An 18302-nucleotide genomic window follows, 5' to 3' on the forward strand; every position below is an offset into this window, starting at 1 on the left:
ACTTAAAGTTATGTTTATATTGAAGAGATCTTGAAGAAAATACAGGGCAAAGAAACACACAAAGAAATTCTGATTAATATCGGGTTCCAAATGGCAAGAAAATTGGAGAACAAGAAAAAACATTCTTGAACCAACAGGTGCATATGTCCAATGAAATCTTAATTTACTCTCAAAAAGATTCTTCAGTCTTTGAGAGTTATTTTATGACTTGAGATGCTTGCAAGGAACAAAGCTGGGCTTCCCCATCATGCCAGAAAAGGCATGCTAAAAAACAAAGGAAGTTGGGGTGGGGGGAGTCCTAACTAAAATGTAACAAGCTCACAGAAACCTCATAATGAAACACAGCCTACCAACAGGGTAATTAATATTTCCTCAACCCTGAAATGTTAGTAAGGGCCAGTGAAGGACAGACTAATGGATTTAAGTCAATCCTATTATAATTTTAGGAGAATGTGGCAAAATTTAGAGTACTTAAAATCCTAAGTGGCACCTTTCCTTTCACCTCAATTTCAACAGCTTCTATTAAAAATGCTGTCATTATTTATATGATGTTGCTGAGCACAATTTAGAACTAGAGTCAACAGGGAGAGCTAAATGGTACCTTAATTCAGTGAATACTGACTTGGAACCCACAGATACAGCACTGCCCTAGAGGGCTGGTGGTTACATTCAGTGCTGGCAGGCTGATCCTTGGCTAGCTATTTAGGAACACTGGTTCACAATATGACAGTTTACCCAGAGCTGATATCCTGGCAATTTTTCAGAATGACATTTAGATACACTGCTAACTGCCAGGAGAGAAAGATACAAAAGTATAAACTTATTTTATCACAATGAATTACTGAAATAAACAAGCTGCCTAAGTAGCACGGGGATTACCATTCAAAGGCCATGAATGGATAAAATGTAATCTCAAAGCCTGTAAACATCAGGGCTTTCAAAAGGGCACATACAGGAAGGATCATGCCAACACAAACCTATTTATTTTGCTGTGCTTTTCTGAAACTGTTTCTGAGATATTACCACATAGAATTATTGGTTTTTGAAAAGTACCCATGCCTGTAATCCTAGCACTATGGGAGGCTGAGGTGGGCAGACTGCTTGAGTCTCGCAGTTCAAAACCAGACTGGGCAACATGGAAAAACCCCATCTCTACAAAAAAGACAAAAATTAGCCGGATGTGGTGGCAGACACCTGTAGTCCCAGCTACTTGGAGGGCTGAGGCGGGAGGATCACTTGTAGGGAGACCCCCTGAAACTATTGCTAAGGAATAAAAGATGAAATGCTCCTGATTATTGTAAATACAAAATTGCATGCAGGACTGTTTAAAGACAATGCCAGGTTGGACTGCCAGAATGAGCCAACAGCACGTGATGTGCTTCCCCTGCAGAGAGCCTATAAACTGACGTGCAGTCAGGGAGGTTTCACATCACTAAGATTCCTATCCCAGAAAAGCAGATGTTCATAGCTCTGGGAATGGAATGCGACCCTTGTGGGGAGCCTATAAACGGACGCATGAGGGGCACCTGTTCATATGGATAAGATATGGTTATAAATGCCCTTATCTTGCCACGGCTCTTCTAGGTCTCTTTAGGGTTAAGGCATACTCCCTTCTGAGAATTTGTGGTCTAACTGGTTGTCGAGCTTCACGTACTGTTTCTATTGATTGTTTGCAACCAGCTTTTACTGCAACTGTCACTGCTGATTAATATCTTGCTAAACACAGGTTCTGGAGAGACTGTTTTAAGGCTCTGTCAGAAACTGCTGACGCACACACTATATTGTAAATTCTTATCTCTGTATACTGTATTTCTGCATACAGATGTTATGTTAAAGAATTACATCATCCCCATGTGACCATCTCACCTCATAATCAAACAACCCTAAATCCCTCACTAACCTACCCCCGCCCTCACTAAACTTAATAATAAATGCTGGTATATCCAGTGCATTGGCAGCATCGCAGGACCAGAAGGCGGTGACCCCCCGGACCCAACTTTCACTATCTTGTGTGGGTCTTTTATTTCTCGACCTGCCGATCTACCTGGGAAGAAAGAAAGAGCCCCGCTGCACTGCGGGCTGCAGGCCAGATCCCGCAATAATCACTGGAGCCTGGGAGGTCAAGGCTGCAGTGAGCTGCGAGGCTGCAGGGAGCTGTGACTGCACCACTGCACTCCAGCCTGGGTAGCAGAGTGAGACCCTGTCTCAAAAAACCAGGCATAAAATTAGCACTAAAAAGTTATTTAATTAATTTTGATACATTTCACAGATCAAATGTCAGAGAATTTTAGCATGGGAAGGAACCTCATGGATGATCTAGCTTGCATTTCTTTACTTATACTGGAGGAAAATGGATTCCCCTCTGGTCCCACAGCTGAGTCTCAATCAAGTCAGGTCTGGGACTTACATGCCCTGACTGCTTCTCACCTCTCCATGCTCTCCAACAATGCTCCCATTAACCACAAGGCACACACAATAATGCCCAGTCTTCAGAAGGCGCAAGTCCGTCTCAAATGTAAAGCTGTCTTAGAATTACAGTACTGTTCTTGCCACCCAAGCTTCAAGTGGAACTCACCTGTTTTTCTCGGAAGGAACGCTTATGTTTTGACCGGACATTCTGGCTATACCGCATCATCATAAAGTTCTTCTGTTTTTTCTTCTCTTTATTTGTCGAACTAGAAAATGGATTCATTTTGGTTTTCTTCCTCGCAAATTCTTTTCGGTCTGTCTTTCCAGCCTACCAGAACAAAAAGTTTGATATTTCTTCTTCAGCAACATACTTTAGGAGTCATCTAATCAACATTAATGTCTCCTCTGTGTCAGAAGCTCTAGTAGGTGCCAAGGCCACAAAATGGACAGGACACAGTCTTTGCTCCTTGGGACCAAGAAATGGCCATGCAGTATTATAACGGAGCAAGGGGAGCTCGGAGGAAGAAAAGTCATAATTTAGCCTGGTGAGGTCAGGAGAACTTCCTAGAAAGGGAGACAGGTAGACTTTTTTTTTTTTTTTTTTTGGCAGGATGAAGGCATTCATGGTAAGGGAAAGGAGGGGAAAGACAGAGCATTTCTGGAAGAAAGGACAGTGCACACAAAGGTGTGGAGGATAAAGGACATGTGGAAGACAGAGGACGAGGTGGAACTAGGATGGGATGGTGTCTCGAACAAGTGGAGACACAGAAAATGATGTTGGAAATGTAGGCAGGACACAATCATGAGCAGTCACAGCACTAGTCACAGGCAGACTTCAACTGGCTCTGGCTTTTCACTGGTGACTGTAAACACACTCCTACTTTTCTCTTAGCTTTGATAAATATAGTGGCTTCCCAACACTACAGACATGTCATACTGCCTTCCTGTGCTCTCTACCTTGTTTTGAGCGGTGGTTACATGGCTACATACAGTTGTCAAAACTCATCTAACTGGCTGGTCGCAGTGGCTCATGCCTATACTCCTAGCACTTTGGGAGGCTGAGGCGGGTGGATCACATGAGGCCAGGAGTTTGAGATCAGCCTGGCCAACGTGGCGAAACCTTGACTCTACTAAAAATACAAAAATTAGCTAGGCGTGGTAGCGGGCACCTGTTACCCCAGCTACCTGGGAGGCTGAAGCAGGAGAATCGCTTGAACCCAGGAGGCAGAGGTTGCAGTGAGCCGAGACTGCGCCACTGCACTACAGCCTGGGTGACAGACAGAGACTCTGTCTCAAAAAACAAACAAACAAACATACAAACAAAACCAAACAAAAAACAAAACCAAACAAAATCCCTCATCTAACTGAACACCTAATATCTGTGCATTTTAATTTCTGTGTTAATTATACCTTTATTTGAAACATTTTTAAAAATTGCCATTCTGTGGCTATACAAGTTCTGGCTTATGTTTCATTTTATTTGCTTTCTGTTTAAAAAACTAGGAATGATATGCTCACTCACCATTGCAGTTGCTAGTCTTGTCTCTTTGTCAGACTTTGGCTTTTTATGAAGGCGTTCAATGTCCCGAAGAGAAAGTAATTCACCCCTGGGATGAGGGAAAAAGAACACATGAAGCAAGAATGGAATTCTGTTTCCTGATGCTTTCATTACCACATGAGCTGACTGAAGCACTAAAGTTGATGTGCCATTTTACCTGGGCTCTTCATCACTGTCTATTTCAATGTATTTCCTCTTCTGGGATTTCCCAGGGGCAGCATCAAGTTCTTTTCTCATTTGGGCCATGCGGATTTTCTGGAAGTCTTCCTGAGTTAAAACTCGGCTGGTGCTGACGGCTGCAGCTTTGGCTTTCCGCTCCTCCATGGGCATGCTATTCAGCTTCTTGGACTTGAAACCACATAAGGGCTTAAATGGCTACCAGCTCAAGTGAGAGCTCAGCCATTTAAATTGTAGCCTTCCAACAAGGCCCAGAATAAATTACATCTTAATAAACATCAGGGTGTAAGATGAAATTTTCAGACTTACGATTTCTTGCTGTTCTTCATCGGAAGAGTGTTGCACATCAATCCATTCACCATCAGCATCCTCTTCCTCCTCACTGAGACTGGTACTTTCCCATCCATCTGCATGAATAAAGCAAACTCACTACTGCTACTTTATGTTGCATATTCAATATAAGGTTGAGATCAAGCAAGCAACAGAAAAGTAAGGTAATCAACCTTGAACAGATACACTATTAACCAAGAACTGAGCAATATTTATTGTTAAATAAGCCACATGCATTTATTTAGTTAATCTAAGGAATAGGAAATATGCACTGACCAAATATCTACCATGAGTCAAAACCTTACAATCACTCTAACCCTCATGACTCCACAGAAAAGGAACAGATGCTCAGGGTTAAGTAACATGCCCCAAGTCACACTGCTAAAAAGGCATCCTACACTGAAATCATGAAAATCATGTCTGCCTTTAGGGTCATGTTCTTTCAACTAAACCAACTGTGTCCATCAAAACTGCACTTATACATTTATCTTGGCCGCGCAGCAAGCATCTAACTTGTCCTATGTGTGTTACCCATGTATGAGAATCTAGTTACAGTCATTCCGAGAACTGAGGTAGAAGATTTGGGATGTTAAAGAACATTGAAGACACCTCAATAAAAAGGTATCAGGCTTCTTAATGGAGCCACCACAGTTTTAAGTTTTCTAAATCACAGACACCGCAATCTTTCTGTGACTCCCTATGATCTTTAAGACAACGTGCCAGCTCTTTTGTCTGGCACATACATAACCACGTATGAAAAGGTCTCCAAGCTATCTCAAGCCTCCTGTCTTGCTACGTCCCACCTTGTATCCTACATTCTAATAGTTCTCTAAATCCTTCAGGACTTTGCTAACACTTTGCCTGGAAAGTCTCTGCTATTCTAGCATTCCTTGCCAAATACCTGGCTCATCAGTCACCATCTCTCCAAAGCCCTTAAAAAAAAAAAAAAAAACAAAAAAAAAACCTCCCAAGGTGGACCTGACTGCTCTCCTGCCCTTATGCCCCCCACCCACTCCAATCATAAATCCTGTTAACACTTCATTCTTCAGCTCTTTGGAAGCCCTCCAGAGCAGACATAATATCATTCATCTTTGCACTGGCAGTGGCTGGCTCACAGCAAATGAAGACTTTGCTGAAATAGGCTGGGTGCAGTCTCTCACGCCTGTAATCCCAGCACTTCGGAGGCCAACATGGGAGGATCACTTGAGGTCAGGGCCTGGCCAATATGGTGAAACCCCATCTCTGCTAAAAATTAAAAAATCAGCTAGGCATGGCTGCACATGCCTGTAATCCCAGCTACTCAAGATGCTGAGACAGGAGGATCGCTTGAACCTGGGAGATGGAGGCTGCAGTGAGCTGAGATCGTACCACTGCACTCCAGCCTGGGCAAGAGTGAGACTCCGTCATGGAAAAAAAAAAAAAAAAAAAGATTTGCTGAGTAATGAATGATTCAAAGAATAAAGGACTCTGGAAATTAGAATGGAGTTTCCCGAGTATTTTCCCACAAATTTAACACACATTGTCCTTCAACAAGGAGAGTTTTGGAAGATTCCTCTAAGGGCTAACCCTCTTAATTTTTTCTAGGCAACAAACCCAAGATCATTGTCTTTCTCAAGCACCAAACAGCATGCCCTTGGATGAGGGGCAGCCACCCTGAAGGTCGTGAAAAGGCATTTCCTATGCTAGAACGTAAGCTCTGCAAGAGGAGGAACCATGCTCGATTGATCCCTAATACTTCTAACAGTGCGTGGCACAGAGTCATTGCTCAATAAATATCTGCTGAATGAATGTTCAAACAGTATACAATTTAAAGGTCTGCACAGACACTGCAGGAGTGTTTTGCCCAAAACAAGGGTGCAATAAAAATCAACCTTCATCATTTTCAGCATTCTCTTCTTTCTCAACTTCCAGAACTTCTGCTCCTGGAATGTAATCTTTAGCATCTAATTCTCCATATTCTTGCACTCTTGCTTCTATGGAGGCCTCTGTAGGCTTACCCTAAAGGAAAAGAAATTGTTTATAATAAGTTACTTAGATCATAAAACTTTAATCATGAAAGGTATTCTCTGAAATTATGAATTTATTGTATTTATTTATTTATTTGAAGACAGGGTCTTGCTCTGTTGCCCAGACTGGAGTGCAGTGGTCTGATCTCAGCTCACTACAATCTCTGCCTCCTGGGCTCAAGGGATCCTCCCACCTCAGCCTCCTTAGTAGTTGGGACTATAGGCACGAACCACCATACCCAGCTAACAAAATTATGAATTTAAAAGGGAGCACTATAAAAAATGGTGGTAACCAAATGACAGAAACAGTTTGCTTATGTCTCAGATCAAAATAAATCCCTAGCCAGCAATCTGTCCACTATTTTCTTGCTGTTTTTTGATCCAGATCAAGACATTGGTAGTTATCAGAGAGCAACTGCTCCAATTTTTTAAGCCTTGAAAAACATCATCTCTCTTTCTGTTACACACATGCATCCCTCTTCCCTTCCAACTTGAAAGAGGTAGTATCTGGCTGTGGAATAGCCTGTTCACAATACTGGCATCAGTTACTGACTGATCTCTGAGATTCCAATCTGTTAATAACATTAAAAGCTTTCAAGCTGAAACAGCCTGCTCGGTCTTCAAGACTCAGTCATCATCAGTGAATATGTCCCAACTACAAAATATTCAGGGCCATGGTACTTGATTCCAAGCTTAAAGAATACAACCGTGTGCATCATAAACATGTAATCATAACAGAAGCATCATAAGTACTAAAATTCTAATTGTGGGAAATTTCTCTCAGTTTGTGAGACCATAACCTTTAGACCAACAGAAGCGTGCTTTACCTACCCGGAATTTCTTCTGCAGCATCTGAGGATTCAGTGTTCGGAAGAGCTGAATCAAAGTTCTAGCAGACATCATTACATCTGCAAAATAATACTTTTAATTAGAAATTCTGGCCCAAAGAGTACAATGAGGTAAAAAGGAGTCACACTGTACTCTTTGGTGTGTAGAGAGTCACATGCAGCTTACTCTTATCCTTGTGTGTTTTATACTGAGCCAGGTCTTGGAGAAGTTCTTCAGTCATGGCCAGAGGACATCGAGCTGTTATCTCTTTTATAGCATTGATTCTAGAAAAAGAAAAACAAAGTTTAAAAAAGCCTGAACAGCAATTTTTTTCATGATTCAACATAGGAAGATTTCCTAAAAAGATTAACTCAAAAGGAAAACACACTGGGTTTTATATAGCTTAGGTCTCTAAAACTGTAGCATGTTAGAGAATGTGAGGTAGGCAGCCTTAGAGGGCTTTTATTCCAGTTACTGCCATTTCCTCTATTAGTGGAATAAGGAACAGTGTCAGGCTCGCTAAATCAGAGCAGCATGTACTTTCTTTTTTTTTTTTTTTTTTTTGAGACGGAGCCTCGCTCTGTCTGTCACCCAGGCTGGAGTGCAGTGGCCGGATCTCAGCTCACTGCAAGCTCCTCCTCTTGGGTTCACGCCATTCTCCTGCCTCAGCCTCCCGAGTAACTGGGACTACAGGCACCCGCCATCTCGCCCGGCTAGTTTTTTGTATTTTTTAGTAGAGACGGGGTTTCACCGTGTTAGCCAGGATGGTCTCGATCTCCTGACCTCGTGATCCGCCCGTCTCGGCCTCCCAAAGTGCTGGGATTACAGGCTTGAGCCACCGCGCCCGGCCAGCATGTACTTTCTAACTCTAAGAAGAGATGCGACTAGCTCAACTAAGAAAGGTTAAGGTCTTTAGGGCTATTATCCTGCAATATTTTCCAAGGAAATTAAAAGCTGCTGTTCAGCATATCACTTACTTATCGGGACAGATTAGACAATCCTTAAACCAGTGATTATACTCATTAAATGTTTTTTAATTAATTAACCAAAAGGGCTACTAAATTGCCCTAGGAAAAAAGAGTGCTTCAATAATAAATCACTTGTTCCAGGGTTCTATGGTTTGAATACTCCCCCCAAAACTCATGTCGAAATTTAACTGCCACTGTAATGGTATTAAGAAGACAGACTCTTAAAAGGTGATTAGGCCTAATGTTGTTATCTTGGGAGAAGGTCCCTTATCGCCAGTGAGTTATAAAAAAATGAGTTTGGCCCTCTGTTGGCTCTTGTGCTCTCTTCCCCTTGTGCCTTCTCCCAATGATGCAGCAAGGAGGCCCCCACCAGATGCCAAACAGACATCAGTGCCATGCCCTTGGACTTCCCAGCTCCAGAACTAGGAGCCAAATACATTTCTTTTATTAGCAGTACAAAACCAACTGAGTTCAGGGTGGGAGATCAGATTGCCAATCATTCATCTGTACAAGTAAAACTGCTAAAAAACAAAAATGCTAATTAGAAGGACAAGTATCTTTTCTCTGGCTCCCTTCTCAAAATTCTGACCAATAAAAAAATTACCAAGCCTCCCAAAAAGACTGAAATATATTTTAAACCAATTTTCTAGAGGTGACACTACCAGCTACAATCTTACATCTTGGTAACTTATAGCAAATCTAGTCCATTAAACAAATGTCTTCTGCCTCCAACCAGATTCTACATACCCTACTGTCATGACTTCTCCAGAGTTCTTGTCGGTAACAAAATTGTTTGCCACAGTCATAAGCAATGACTGAATAATCTGAATTGGAAACAAAAAAGAGAAGGGTGCTGGTTAAATGTCTGCATACACAAACACTTGAGGATGAAAGGACAATAGATTATTCACAGTGGAAAACTAAGCCCTCCACCTTCAGTTTAGGAGTTGGAAGTAACCAAGATTAAGGAAGACAGATAAAAACACTCCACTTAGGAATTCAGTGTTCTTCTTGGCTATCCTTAGACTAAATCAAAGAAAGGAATTACAAGTTTTAAAAAATAATCTCTATAAATTTACTAATATTCTTGACCTCCCCTAGTTATACAAAATTTCCTTATTAAAGAAAATCACAATTCTAAACAACTTGTCGGAAAGAAACTTCACTTTTTATGAGCTGTACAACTGAACTTCTGTATAGATCTCCTTAAGAATTAGTGTCTCTTGTACCTATTAAAAAAAGAAAACGGTGAGAGAAGAGGGGACAGTAACCCTTGTGGGAAAAATGACCCTGAAGTACCTAACAGTAACACTATCATCCATGCCCTAGGTCCAGATGTCAGGTTACAAGTTCTCACCTCTGGGGGTACTAGGTGATGAGACGCTTGTGCAGCAAACAGAAGGATCTTTGTTACTTCTGAAAACATAAGAGAACGGAAAGGTCATGGTGAGTGTATCACCCTGACTCTGAGGACCACGGCAAACATGGCAAGCACGTTCTAGTCTAAATGGCATTGCTGCTTATTCCAACTGAAACACTCAATCCCCAGATATCTGCTTGGCTCACCCCCTCACTTTCTTCAGGTCCCTGTTCAACAGCTGCCTTATCAAAAAGTCTCTCCTGACCAATCTAAAACACAACCCATCCCGACACTCCCTGTTGTCCTTACCCTGCTTCCTTTTCCTTCTTCAAAACACTTATTTTTACCTGTACATATTAATATATAGCACTGTCTACATCTCCCTCAGATATAAGCCATTAGGGTAAGGACCTTGTTTTACGCTTACTGTGGAATTCATAGTGTCTTAATGCAGTCCCTGGCATAAAAATCATTAAATAAATACTTGCTGAATGAATGCATACATACACACACACACACACACACACACTCTCTCTCTCTCTCTCTCCCTCTCTCTTTTCAAAGGGGCAGCATAGCATAGGTAACGAACAAGGCCACTGGCAAAAGAAATGAGGTGAATCCTGATTTGCCATTTATTTGCTGAGTGACTGTAGTCTTTTTTTTCCCTTTCTTTGTATACCTCACAGGATTAATGTGAGGATTAGACAAAATGATGTATGTAAGGCACTTAGCACAGTGCTTGGTCCATGTTAGATGCCGAATAAATGTTAGTTTCCTTCCTACTTTGGTTCAGGTTCAAAGACAAGTACAATCATCTCTTCTTTCCTACTTTAGTGTTGTTTTTCATCGAGAATGCATGCGAGGTCAATGTGAGCAGTAAGATCAAATCGTAGTATCTATTACAAAGATGCAATAAAAAGTCAATTTTTTAACAAAGAATTTTCCATGAGCATTTACAGTATTACAAGAAGTCTTGCTTTGATAAACCAATTTGTTGTTTTCTTTTCTTTTATTTTTTTTGAGACAGAATTTTGCTCTGTCACCCAGGCTGGAGTGCAGTGGCACAATCTCGGCTCACAGCAACCTCCGCCTCCTGGGGGTTCAAGCGATTCTCCTGTCTCAGCCTCCCAAGTAGCTGGGATTACAGGTGCCCGCCACCACACCCAGCTAATTTTTGTATTTTCAGTAGAGATGAGGTTTCACCATATTGGCCAGACTGGTCTTGAACTCCTGACCTCAGGTAATCTATCCACCTTGACCTTCTGAAGTGCTGGGATTATAGGCCTGAGCCACTGTGCCCGGCAGTTGTTGTTGTTTTAAAAAACAATGGTTTCTTCAAGTTGAGGATAATGACAAACCCATGGCAAACTCTAGAAAGAAAACAAGGGCTTCTCTCCACTTCTCTAATGTAGAGCACATTGCACTCCTGTCTTTAGTGATTCCAGAACAAAAAACTTTGCATGTTTATTCTATTACCAAGGCCACCAAAGAAACATGGCAAGTGGAGGCTTACCTCTTTGGTGGGGCTGCAGAAACCTTTGCAAAAAGGGATAGAAATTGAAGAGGAAGAGCTGTGGAGAGAAAACCGACTTTAATACTGATGCAACTGACACTATGGAGTTCCATTTCTTCTCAATGCAAATATATCACCAAGCTCCACTAATTGAAGAACACTTTTGTTTTTTTCTCAGTAAGCAATCATGCCCTAGGATGATTCAATATGCTGTATTAACCAAGGCTAGGAACTCTCTCACATGAGGCTATGCTGCTATCCTCATTATGTAAAGGCGGAAGCAAGTATATGCAGAGTGAACTAGGGGAAGGAGAGGTAAACAAAATGTAACATTCTTCTACTTTTAAAACTGGTGTGGCTGCAGAAACTAACTTTTTGGTGTTCTAAGGAGAGGGGGTTATAGGAAGGAACAGCACTGATACCAAGGCTCCAAAACAACAGACAAGATCGGAATTCAAATCTGAATGGCACAGAGTATAATTTAATCAGCAAAGCTCACTTCTGGTTATATTCTTGTACACCACCAGTCCAACCACACGGAAGGAGTTACTCTGTGCACCATAATTCAGAGGGAAAACATTAACACTCTGAAGTCCATCTAAACAAAGGTGACCAAGGTTATTAAGGAAATGGTAATGTTTAACTTCAAGACAAGAAACTGGAAATAAACTGGTCTTTTTCAAGGTTCATCAGTTAGGTGGGAATAAACTAATTTTTTCTATTTTAGCCACAGAGCAAAAGTAGGATGGGCCACTGAGAAGTTGTAGGGAAGACTTTGGTTGAACATAATCATGGATGTTCAATTGTAGTCAGTTGTGAAACTCCGGTATCATTTCCCTGGAACCATGCTTAAATCACAGATCACTTTTGCTTTCCTATAGAGCTTAAATTCAGTTTGAATGAAATTGCTGCACAAATGTAACAAGAACTGATCCTACACTGGACTATAGCCATGGAGAAAAAGCAATGTAGTCGTAAAATGTTAACAGGTTTTTCTCAGAGAAAAGACGCAACTACTTTCACTCGTGTACTTTCATTTTCAACTCGATATATGTCTATATTGTTTGAAGTGTTTTCCTTTTCTTTTTTGTTTTTTTTAAAATTGATGTTCAGAGCAGCACCAGTCACAAGATCAAAATGATAAGGAAAAATCTTAATGTCATTTCTTCATGGCTTAAATTTCTGGGTATCTCTTTTTCTACAATGGCATCTAGTCTAACAGTATATGTAAAGTTCCCATATATATACCACTAAGGAGCTCTTGCAACTAACATTTGCAAACACAACAATTTCGTACTAGAGGGATCTGGAAGTCAGGAAAGCCAAGAAGGGTTAAACAAACAGTGAGATGTAGTAAGTCAATTAAAATATGTGCATTATACTGGCTCAAGAAAATGTGTATGTGCAACAAAGTGAACAAAAAGAAAGTAAAAAAGCAGAACAGGCTGGGTGCAGTGGCTCATGCCTGTAATCCCAGCACTTTGGGAGGCCGAGGTGGGCAGATCACAAGGTCAGGAGTTCGAGACCAGCCTGGCCAATATGGTGAAACCCTGTCTCTACTAAAAATACAAAAAAACTAGCCGGGTGTGGTGGCGTGTGCCTGTAGTCCCAGCTACTTGGGAGGCTGAGGCAGGAGACTCACTTGAACCCAGGAGGTTGCAGTGAGCCGAGATTGTGCCACTGCACTCCAGCCTGGGCAACAGAGGGAGAGTCTGTCTCAAAAAAAAAAAAGAAAAAGAAAAAAACAGAGAATAAAGTAGTCTGTCCATAAATGGAATATATGTACAAATTAACATCTACATTACTGCAAAGAAAATAAAGTGATTAGTCATTTTCAGAGATGTTATTCTTCTGTAAATTTTATGTGTTTAAATGTATGAGGGATAAAATTAAGCCACTGCTCTACCTAATGGCTTTTCTTTTACCATGGTAAATTCTACTTCAAATATTCACCAAGAGAAACATAATATAATTCAAACCTCATGAATTCCCACCAATCTGGAGATGAGGTTCATGAGCATCATCTTTACTTCAAACCTCTCCTTACAGCACTCAAGCTGCTTTAGTAGTTTTTCTGCAAAATCTGGCAAGGAGAGGATGAAAGAAGTACATTGTGAGTCCATGGTCTATATGACATTTATGTAACAGGCATACGAAAAGGCAGTAGTTAGATCAGTGAATAGTCTGACAAACAGGTGAATATATCAATATATATAATGGTGCCCAAAGTTAAATCTTAACAATTTCCAAGTTTTTTAGTATCAACATTTAGAGTGACTGTTTGACAGGTGCTTGCTTCACTTAACAGTTCTCCAGAGCCTTGCTTCTTAAAGGGGTAGTCCACAGACCAGCAGCTGCTGGTCCACCTGGGAGGCTTGCTGGAAATGCAGAAGCTCAGGCCCCACCTCCCCAGGTGATCCGTATCTACAGGTAAGTTTGAGAAACACCGATCTACAGCAGGGGTCAGCAAATCTTGCCATACATTAGAGTACTGAGAGCCCCAATGCCCAGCTACACCCCATACCAACTAAATTAGATTCTCTGGGGATAACAGGACCCAAGCATCAGCAATTTTTATAAATTCGCCAGGTGAGACCAATGTGTGGCCTAGTTTGAGAACTAGTGTTCTCGAACAAGGTTTCCCATATTTTTGGTTTCCACAGACTAGCGTTTTTTTTTGTTTGTTTGTTTTTTAAAAAAAGGACCAACAAAAGACTGCCAGTTTATTTGGTCAAGTACAATACCCTATTACAATTGTGTTGTTAAAAACATGAATCTCAGAAAGACCTGTTTTTCCATATTTTTCTTGTTCTGTGATAGACTGGGAATCATTGCTTTAGAAGACGATTTTGTAGGTTACAACCAACTAGTAACAACTAAGCATTTATTGACTGTTAAATGCCAGGGATCTTATATTCCCTGAAAACCCCAAAGGCAGGAAATAAAATAGGCAAAGGAAAGGCCAACAAGGATCTTGGGAGTCATAATTACATACCTTGGGGATCATGAATCAAGTGAATGGCTGAAAAGTTAAACACCTCTGGTTTTTTCTTCTTTTTTTGTTTCTGAAAGGGAGAAGAAATACATTTTCAGTCTGAGTTACAGTGATGATGTCCTTAGAACTTAATGCGCTAATAAGGCTGTTATAAGTCCATTAGACTCTTTAAAAAGAAAAAAAACTTTGTTCTAAAAACATTTTCAACTAGAAGAATTAAAGTTGGTTTTTGCCTTTTAAGATTAAATGTGGGGAATGTGTTCCAACCATTAGCACCTATGAGACTTACAGGAATTAGGAAATGCAAACATTAATAATATGGGTTTGGCTCTGTGTCCCCACCCAAATTTCATCTCAAACTGTAATCTCTGCATGTCGAGGGAGGGACCTGGAGGGAGGGACCTGGTGGGAGGTTATTGGATCATAGGGGCAGTTTCCCCCATGCTATTCTCATGATAGTGAGTTCTCACAAGATCTGATGGTTTAAAAGTATTTGGCAGATCCCCTGTAGTGCTCGCTCTCTCTCCTGCCACCATGTAAGACATGCCTTGCTTCCCCTTTGCCTTTCGCCATGATTGTAAGTTTCCTGAGGCCTTCCCCACCATGCAGAACTGAATCAATGAAACCTCTTTCCTTGATAAATTACCCAGCCTCAGGCTGTTCTTTATAGCAGTGTGAAAACGAACTAATAAAATTAATAAACACATAAGGGCAAAATTAATGACTTTCAAAATAATCATTACAAAAATATTGAATGTACTGCATTTATGTACTCTTCTGACAAAACGTGTCTAGAAAAGATACCATAATACAAGCCACCTTGATTAGAATAAGTAAAAAGTGAATTTAATTAAACTAATTTATCCAAGTCACCGATTTTGCTAGAGCTGAATACATTTATTCATCTAAAATATTAGTGCTGAAAAATTCATCACACATTTCTAAGTTTTCTGAAAATGGTACTCTGATTTTAAATTCTTAAAAGCTCTGGCTAAAAACAACATATTCTTCACTCCTATTTCATTTTCCAGATACAAGTCCCACCTTGAGCACTTTCATTGCCTTTTCCAACTTTTTCTTGTTTTTGGAACTTTTCTTCCCTGTAGCATATTGTACCAGCAGGTCTCTTGCTGTTGGTCCATCATCCTAAGAAGAAATTACTTTGTAAAATTTGTAAACAAGGAAAATCTGCATAGAATGAAAGAGTAAACCTTTCAGTCCCTTCTTGGTTCTTATACTCTTTGCACACAGCTATTAAAAATGAATACTACTTTTAGGCTAGGCGCGGTGGCTCATGCCTGTAATCCCAGCGCTTTGGGAGGCCAAGGTGGGTGGATCACTTGAGGCCAGGAGTTTGAGACCAGCCCGGCCAACATAGCAAAACTGTGTCTCTACTAAAAACACAAATACTTAGCTGGGCTTGGTGGCGCACACCTGTAATCCTAACTACTCAGGAGGCTGAGGGAGGAACATCACTTGAGCCCGGAAGCGGGAAGTTACAGTGAGCTGAGATCATGCCAATGCACTCCAGCCTGTCTCATAAAAAAAAAAAGAAACAAAACAAAACAAAACAAAACAAATCAGTGGAAAAAATATGCCTATGTGTGCACAAACAGGTACATACAAAGATTTTCACTGCAGCACTAATTTTTTTTTATTTTTTGAGATGAAGTCTCATTCTGGCACCCAGGTTGGAGTGCAATGGCGTGCTCTCAGTTCACTGCAACCTCCACCTTCCAGGTTAAAGTGATTCTCCTGCCTCAGCCTCCCAAGTAGCTGGGATTACAGGTGCACACCACTATGTCTGGCAAATTTTTGTATTTTTAGTAGAGACAGGTTTCACCATGTTGGCCAGGATGGTCTTGTACTCCTGACCTCAAGTGATCTGCCCACCTCAACCTCCCAAATTGCTGGGATTACAGGTGTGAGCCATTGCACCCAGCCCTCATTTTTCCTTTAAAAACTGTTGTCGGGCAACCCACTCGGGTCCCCTTCCACGCTGTGGAAGCTTTGTTCTTTAGTTCTTCACAATAAACCTTGCTACCACTCACTGTTTAGGTCCGTGCCATCTTTAAGAGTTGTAATACTCACTGTGAAGGTCTGTGGCTCCAAAACGAAAAACAAAGCAAAACAAAACAAAACAAAAACTGTTGTCTTCCTTTACAAATATGTACATAGTTTACTACGGCATATGTATTCCCACTGCCCTATTCTGAAATAAGTATCATTTGCTTTTAGAGAGTTTCTCTCTTTTTGTTATTTAGGTTGCCATTTACAGTAAAAATGTATACACTGTTTAAAAGATGTTATCACATATTCCAGTACTTTGGTTACCAAAATACTAAAATGGGGAAGAATAATTTTTTTTTTTTAGAAATTATTATTTTAATATTTCATGCCATCATGAATCTTGATTTTTTCTTCCTCAAAAATATGGTGGTGACAATTTTCATCCTAAATTTACATAGTGAGATATAGGTATAACTTTAGAACTAAGATCAAGGTCAAATAAATCTGTTTTATTAATTGTTTAACCAATCTTACTGAATACAAGTGACAAATTCCAAGTAGAGTAAAATAGCATGGCAGAATTAAATAGAAGGGCAAAGGTGTCATCTAAGTTCCTTTCTAACTTCAGCAGTCATAGACATTACAATGTGCACTCAGAGCCATAATGAAAGGTAAGATTCAGAAGCAGCTATGATTAAACTAACCTCAGATTCAGAGTCACTGTCCTGTTTTTCTTCTTCATCTTTCCCAAGAAAGAATGTCAAAGCGGCAACTAATATCTAAAGACCAATGAGAAAAAAGTCAGCTACTTGATTCAGCTTAAAACAAAGAATAAATCCTTTTGACCATGCTTTATACACATGCATGAACTAAGATCTGAAGAACAAATTCAAAGAGTGGTGGGATTTTTGCTCATTTTTTCTTAATTACAATTGTTTTTATGTTATTTCTCTAATAAATAGTCAATTAAAAAAACCAGATAAACACTGCTAGGCTGTATATAGTCATCCTTCAAGACTGTCAAGAATTTCTACATCCCCTATAAGAAAAGTGACATTATAGCCCTTCTAACAGACAAAAGTCAAACATTGACCTTAAATTTCTTTTAGCAGTGCCTAAGCCCAATAGAAATCAAGAATCACAAGGGAAAACATTAAAAAACCACTGAGGCTATCATTTATTACATAGCAATTTTAAAACTCATAATTCTATTGACTCTTAAAGTTCAGATGACCCAGGAAAGCAGTATAGGAACCAAGAAAGCATCACTTAACATAAACTGCACGTCTGTACATCACTGCACGCCTGGTGTGCAGGCATGCAGTTTATGCTGAGTGATGCTTTCTTCTAACTGCGTGCAGAAAGCAGACTACCCAAAGACAGAGCTTACACACAGCTCTACGGGCGCTCACCTTGGTGACCTTAGAGAAACATGCAGTTGTGATAACATTGACAGTTTTGGCATCATTCCTGGGGGAAGACAATGAATGCTTTGAAGTAAATTTTCATTCTACTGTATTTCATAGCACAGAAAATGGCACAAAATGAACAATATAACAAATGTCTGTGACATACCAGAATTCCCAAATTGTCATATTTCAAAAAGATATGGGTTGCTAAATTAGTCAACCACAAGTAAAACATTTCATTAGATTTTAGCCCAGACTTATGACAAAATTTGCAGCCATTAACATGGAGTATTTAAAGAATTTTTAATGATGTAGGAAGCTAGTCAAGTGAAGAGAAAAAAAAAAAAAAACAACTGAGAAGGTCTGGGACAGTGGCTTGTGCCTGTAATCCCGGCACTTTGGAGGGCCAAGGCAGGCGAATCACTGGAGGCCAAGGAAGAGTTCAGGTCCAACCTGATCAACATAGTGAAACCCCATCTCTACTAAAAATACAAAAAAATTAGCTGGGCATGGTGGTGCGTGCCTGTAATTCCAGCTACTTGGGAGGCTGAGGCAAGAGAACTGCTTCAACCCAGGAGGCAGAGGTTGCAGTGAGCCAAGATCACACCATTGTACTCCAGCCTGGGCAACAGAGCAAGACTTTGTCTCAAAAAAAGAAACAAAAAACAATAATAATCGAGAATTTAAAAACTATAATATATAGGCTGGGTGCAGTGGCTCACGCCTGTAATCCCAGGGC

At 40.4% G+C, this 18302-nt stretch overlaps 1 protein-coding gene across 4 annotated transcripts in view; it reads right to left on the bottom strand.

Annotated features, from left to right (window-relative positions):
• Window positions 1-18302, bottom strand: part of SDAD1 (SDA1 domain containing 1) — a 38803-nt gene that overhangs the window by 3121 nt on the left and 17380 nt on the right. For all 4 annotated transcript variants that reach the window (XM_003898742.3, XM_003898741.5, XM_021938502.1 and 1 more), the window contains exons 7-21: window positions 17567-17624; window positions 16859-16933; window positions 15189-15290; window positions 14145-14214; window positions 13129-13232; window positions 11150-11207; window positions 9634-9692; window positions 9024-9100; window positions 7495-7592; window positions 7312-7388; window positions 6346-6472; window positions 4454-4551; window positions 4125-4315; window positions 3932-4016; window positions 2576-2737 (exon numbers count right to left, since the gene is read on the bottom strand). In XM_003898742.3, coding sequence (XP_003898791.1) covers window positions 2576-2737; window positions 3932-4016; window positions 4125-4315; window positions 4454-4551; window positions 6346-6472; window positions 7312-7388; window positions 7495-7592; window positions 9024-9100; window positions 9634-9692; window positions 11150-11207; window positions 13129-13232; window positions 14145-14214; window positions 15189-15290; window positions 16859-16933; window positions 17567-17624 — 1441 coding nt within the window. The remainder of the gene's footprint in view (window positions 1-2575; window positions 2738-3931; window positions 4017-4124; window positions 4316-4453; window positions 4552-6345; window positions 6473-7311; window positions 7389-7494; window positions 7593-9023; window positions 9101-9633; window positions 9693-11149; window positions 11208-13128; window positions 13233-14144; window positions 14215-15188; window positions 15291-16858; window positions 16934-17566; window positions 17625-18302) is intronic.

The sequence above is a fragment of the Papio anubis genome, chromosome 3 (genome assembly GCF_008728515.1).
Source record: "Papio anubis isolate 15944 chromosome 3, Panubis1.0, whole genome shotgun sequence".
Taxonomy (NCBI): Eukaryota; Metazoa; Chordata; class Mammalia; order Primates; family Cercopithecidae; genus Papio; species Papio anubis.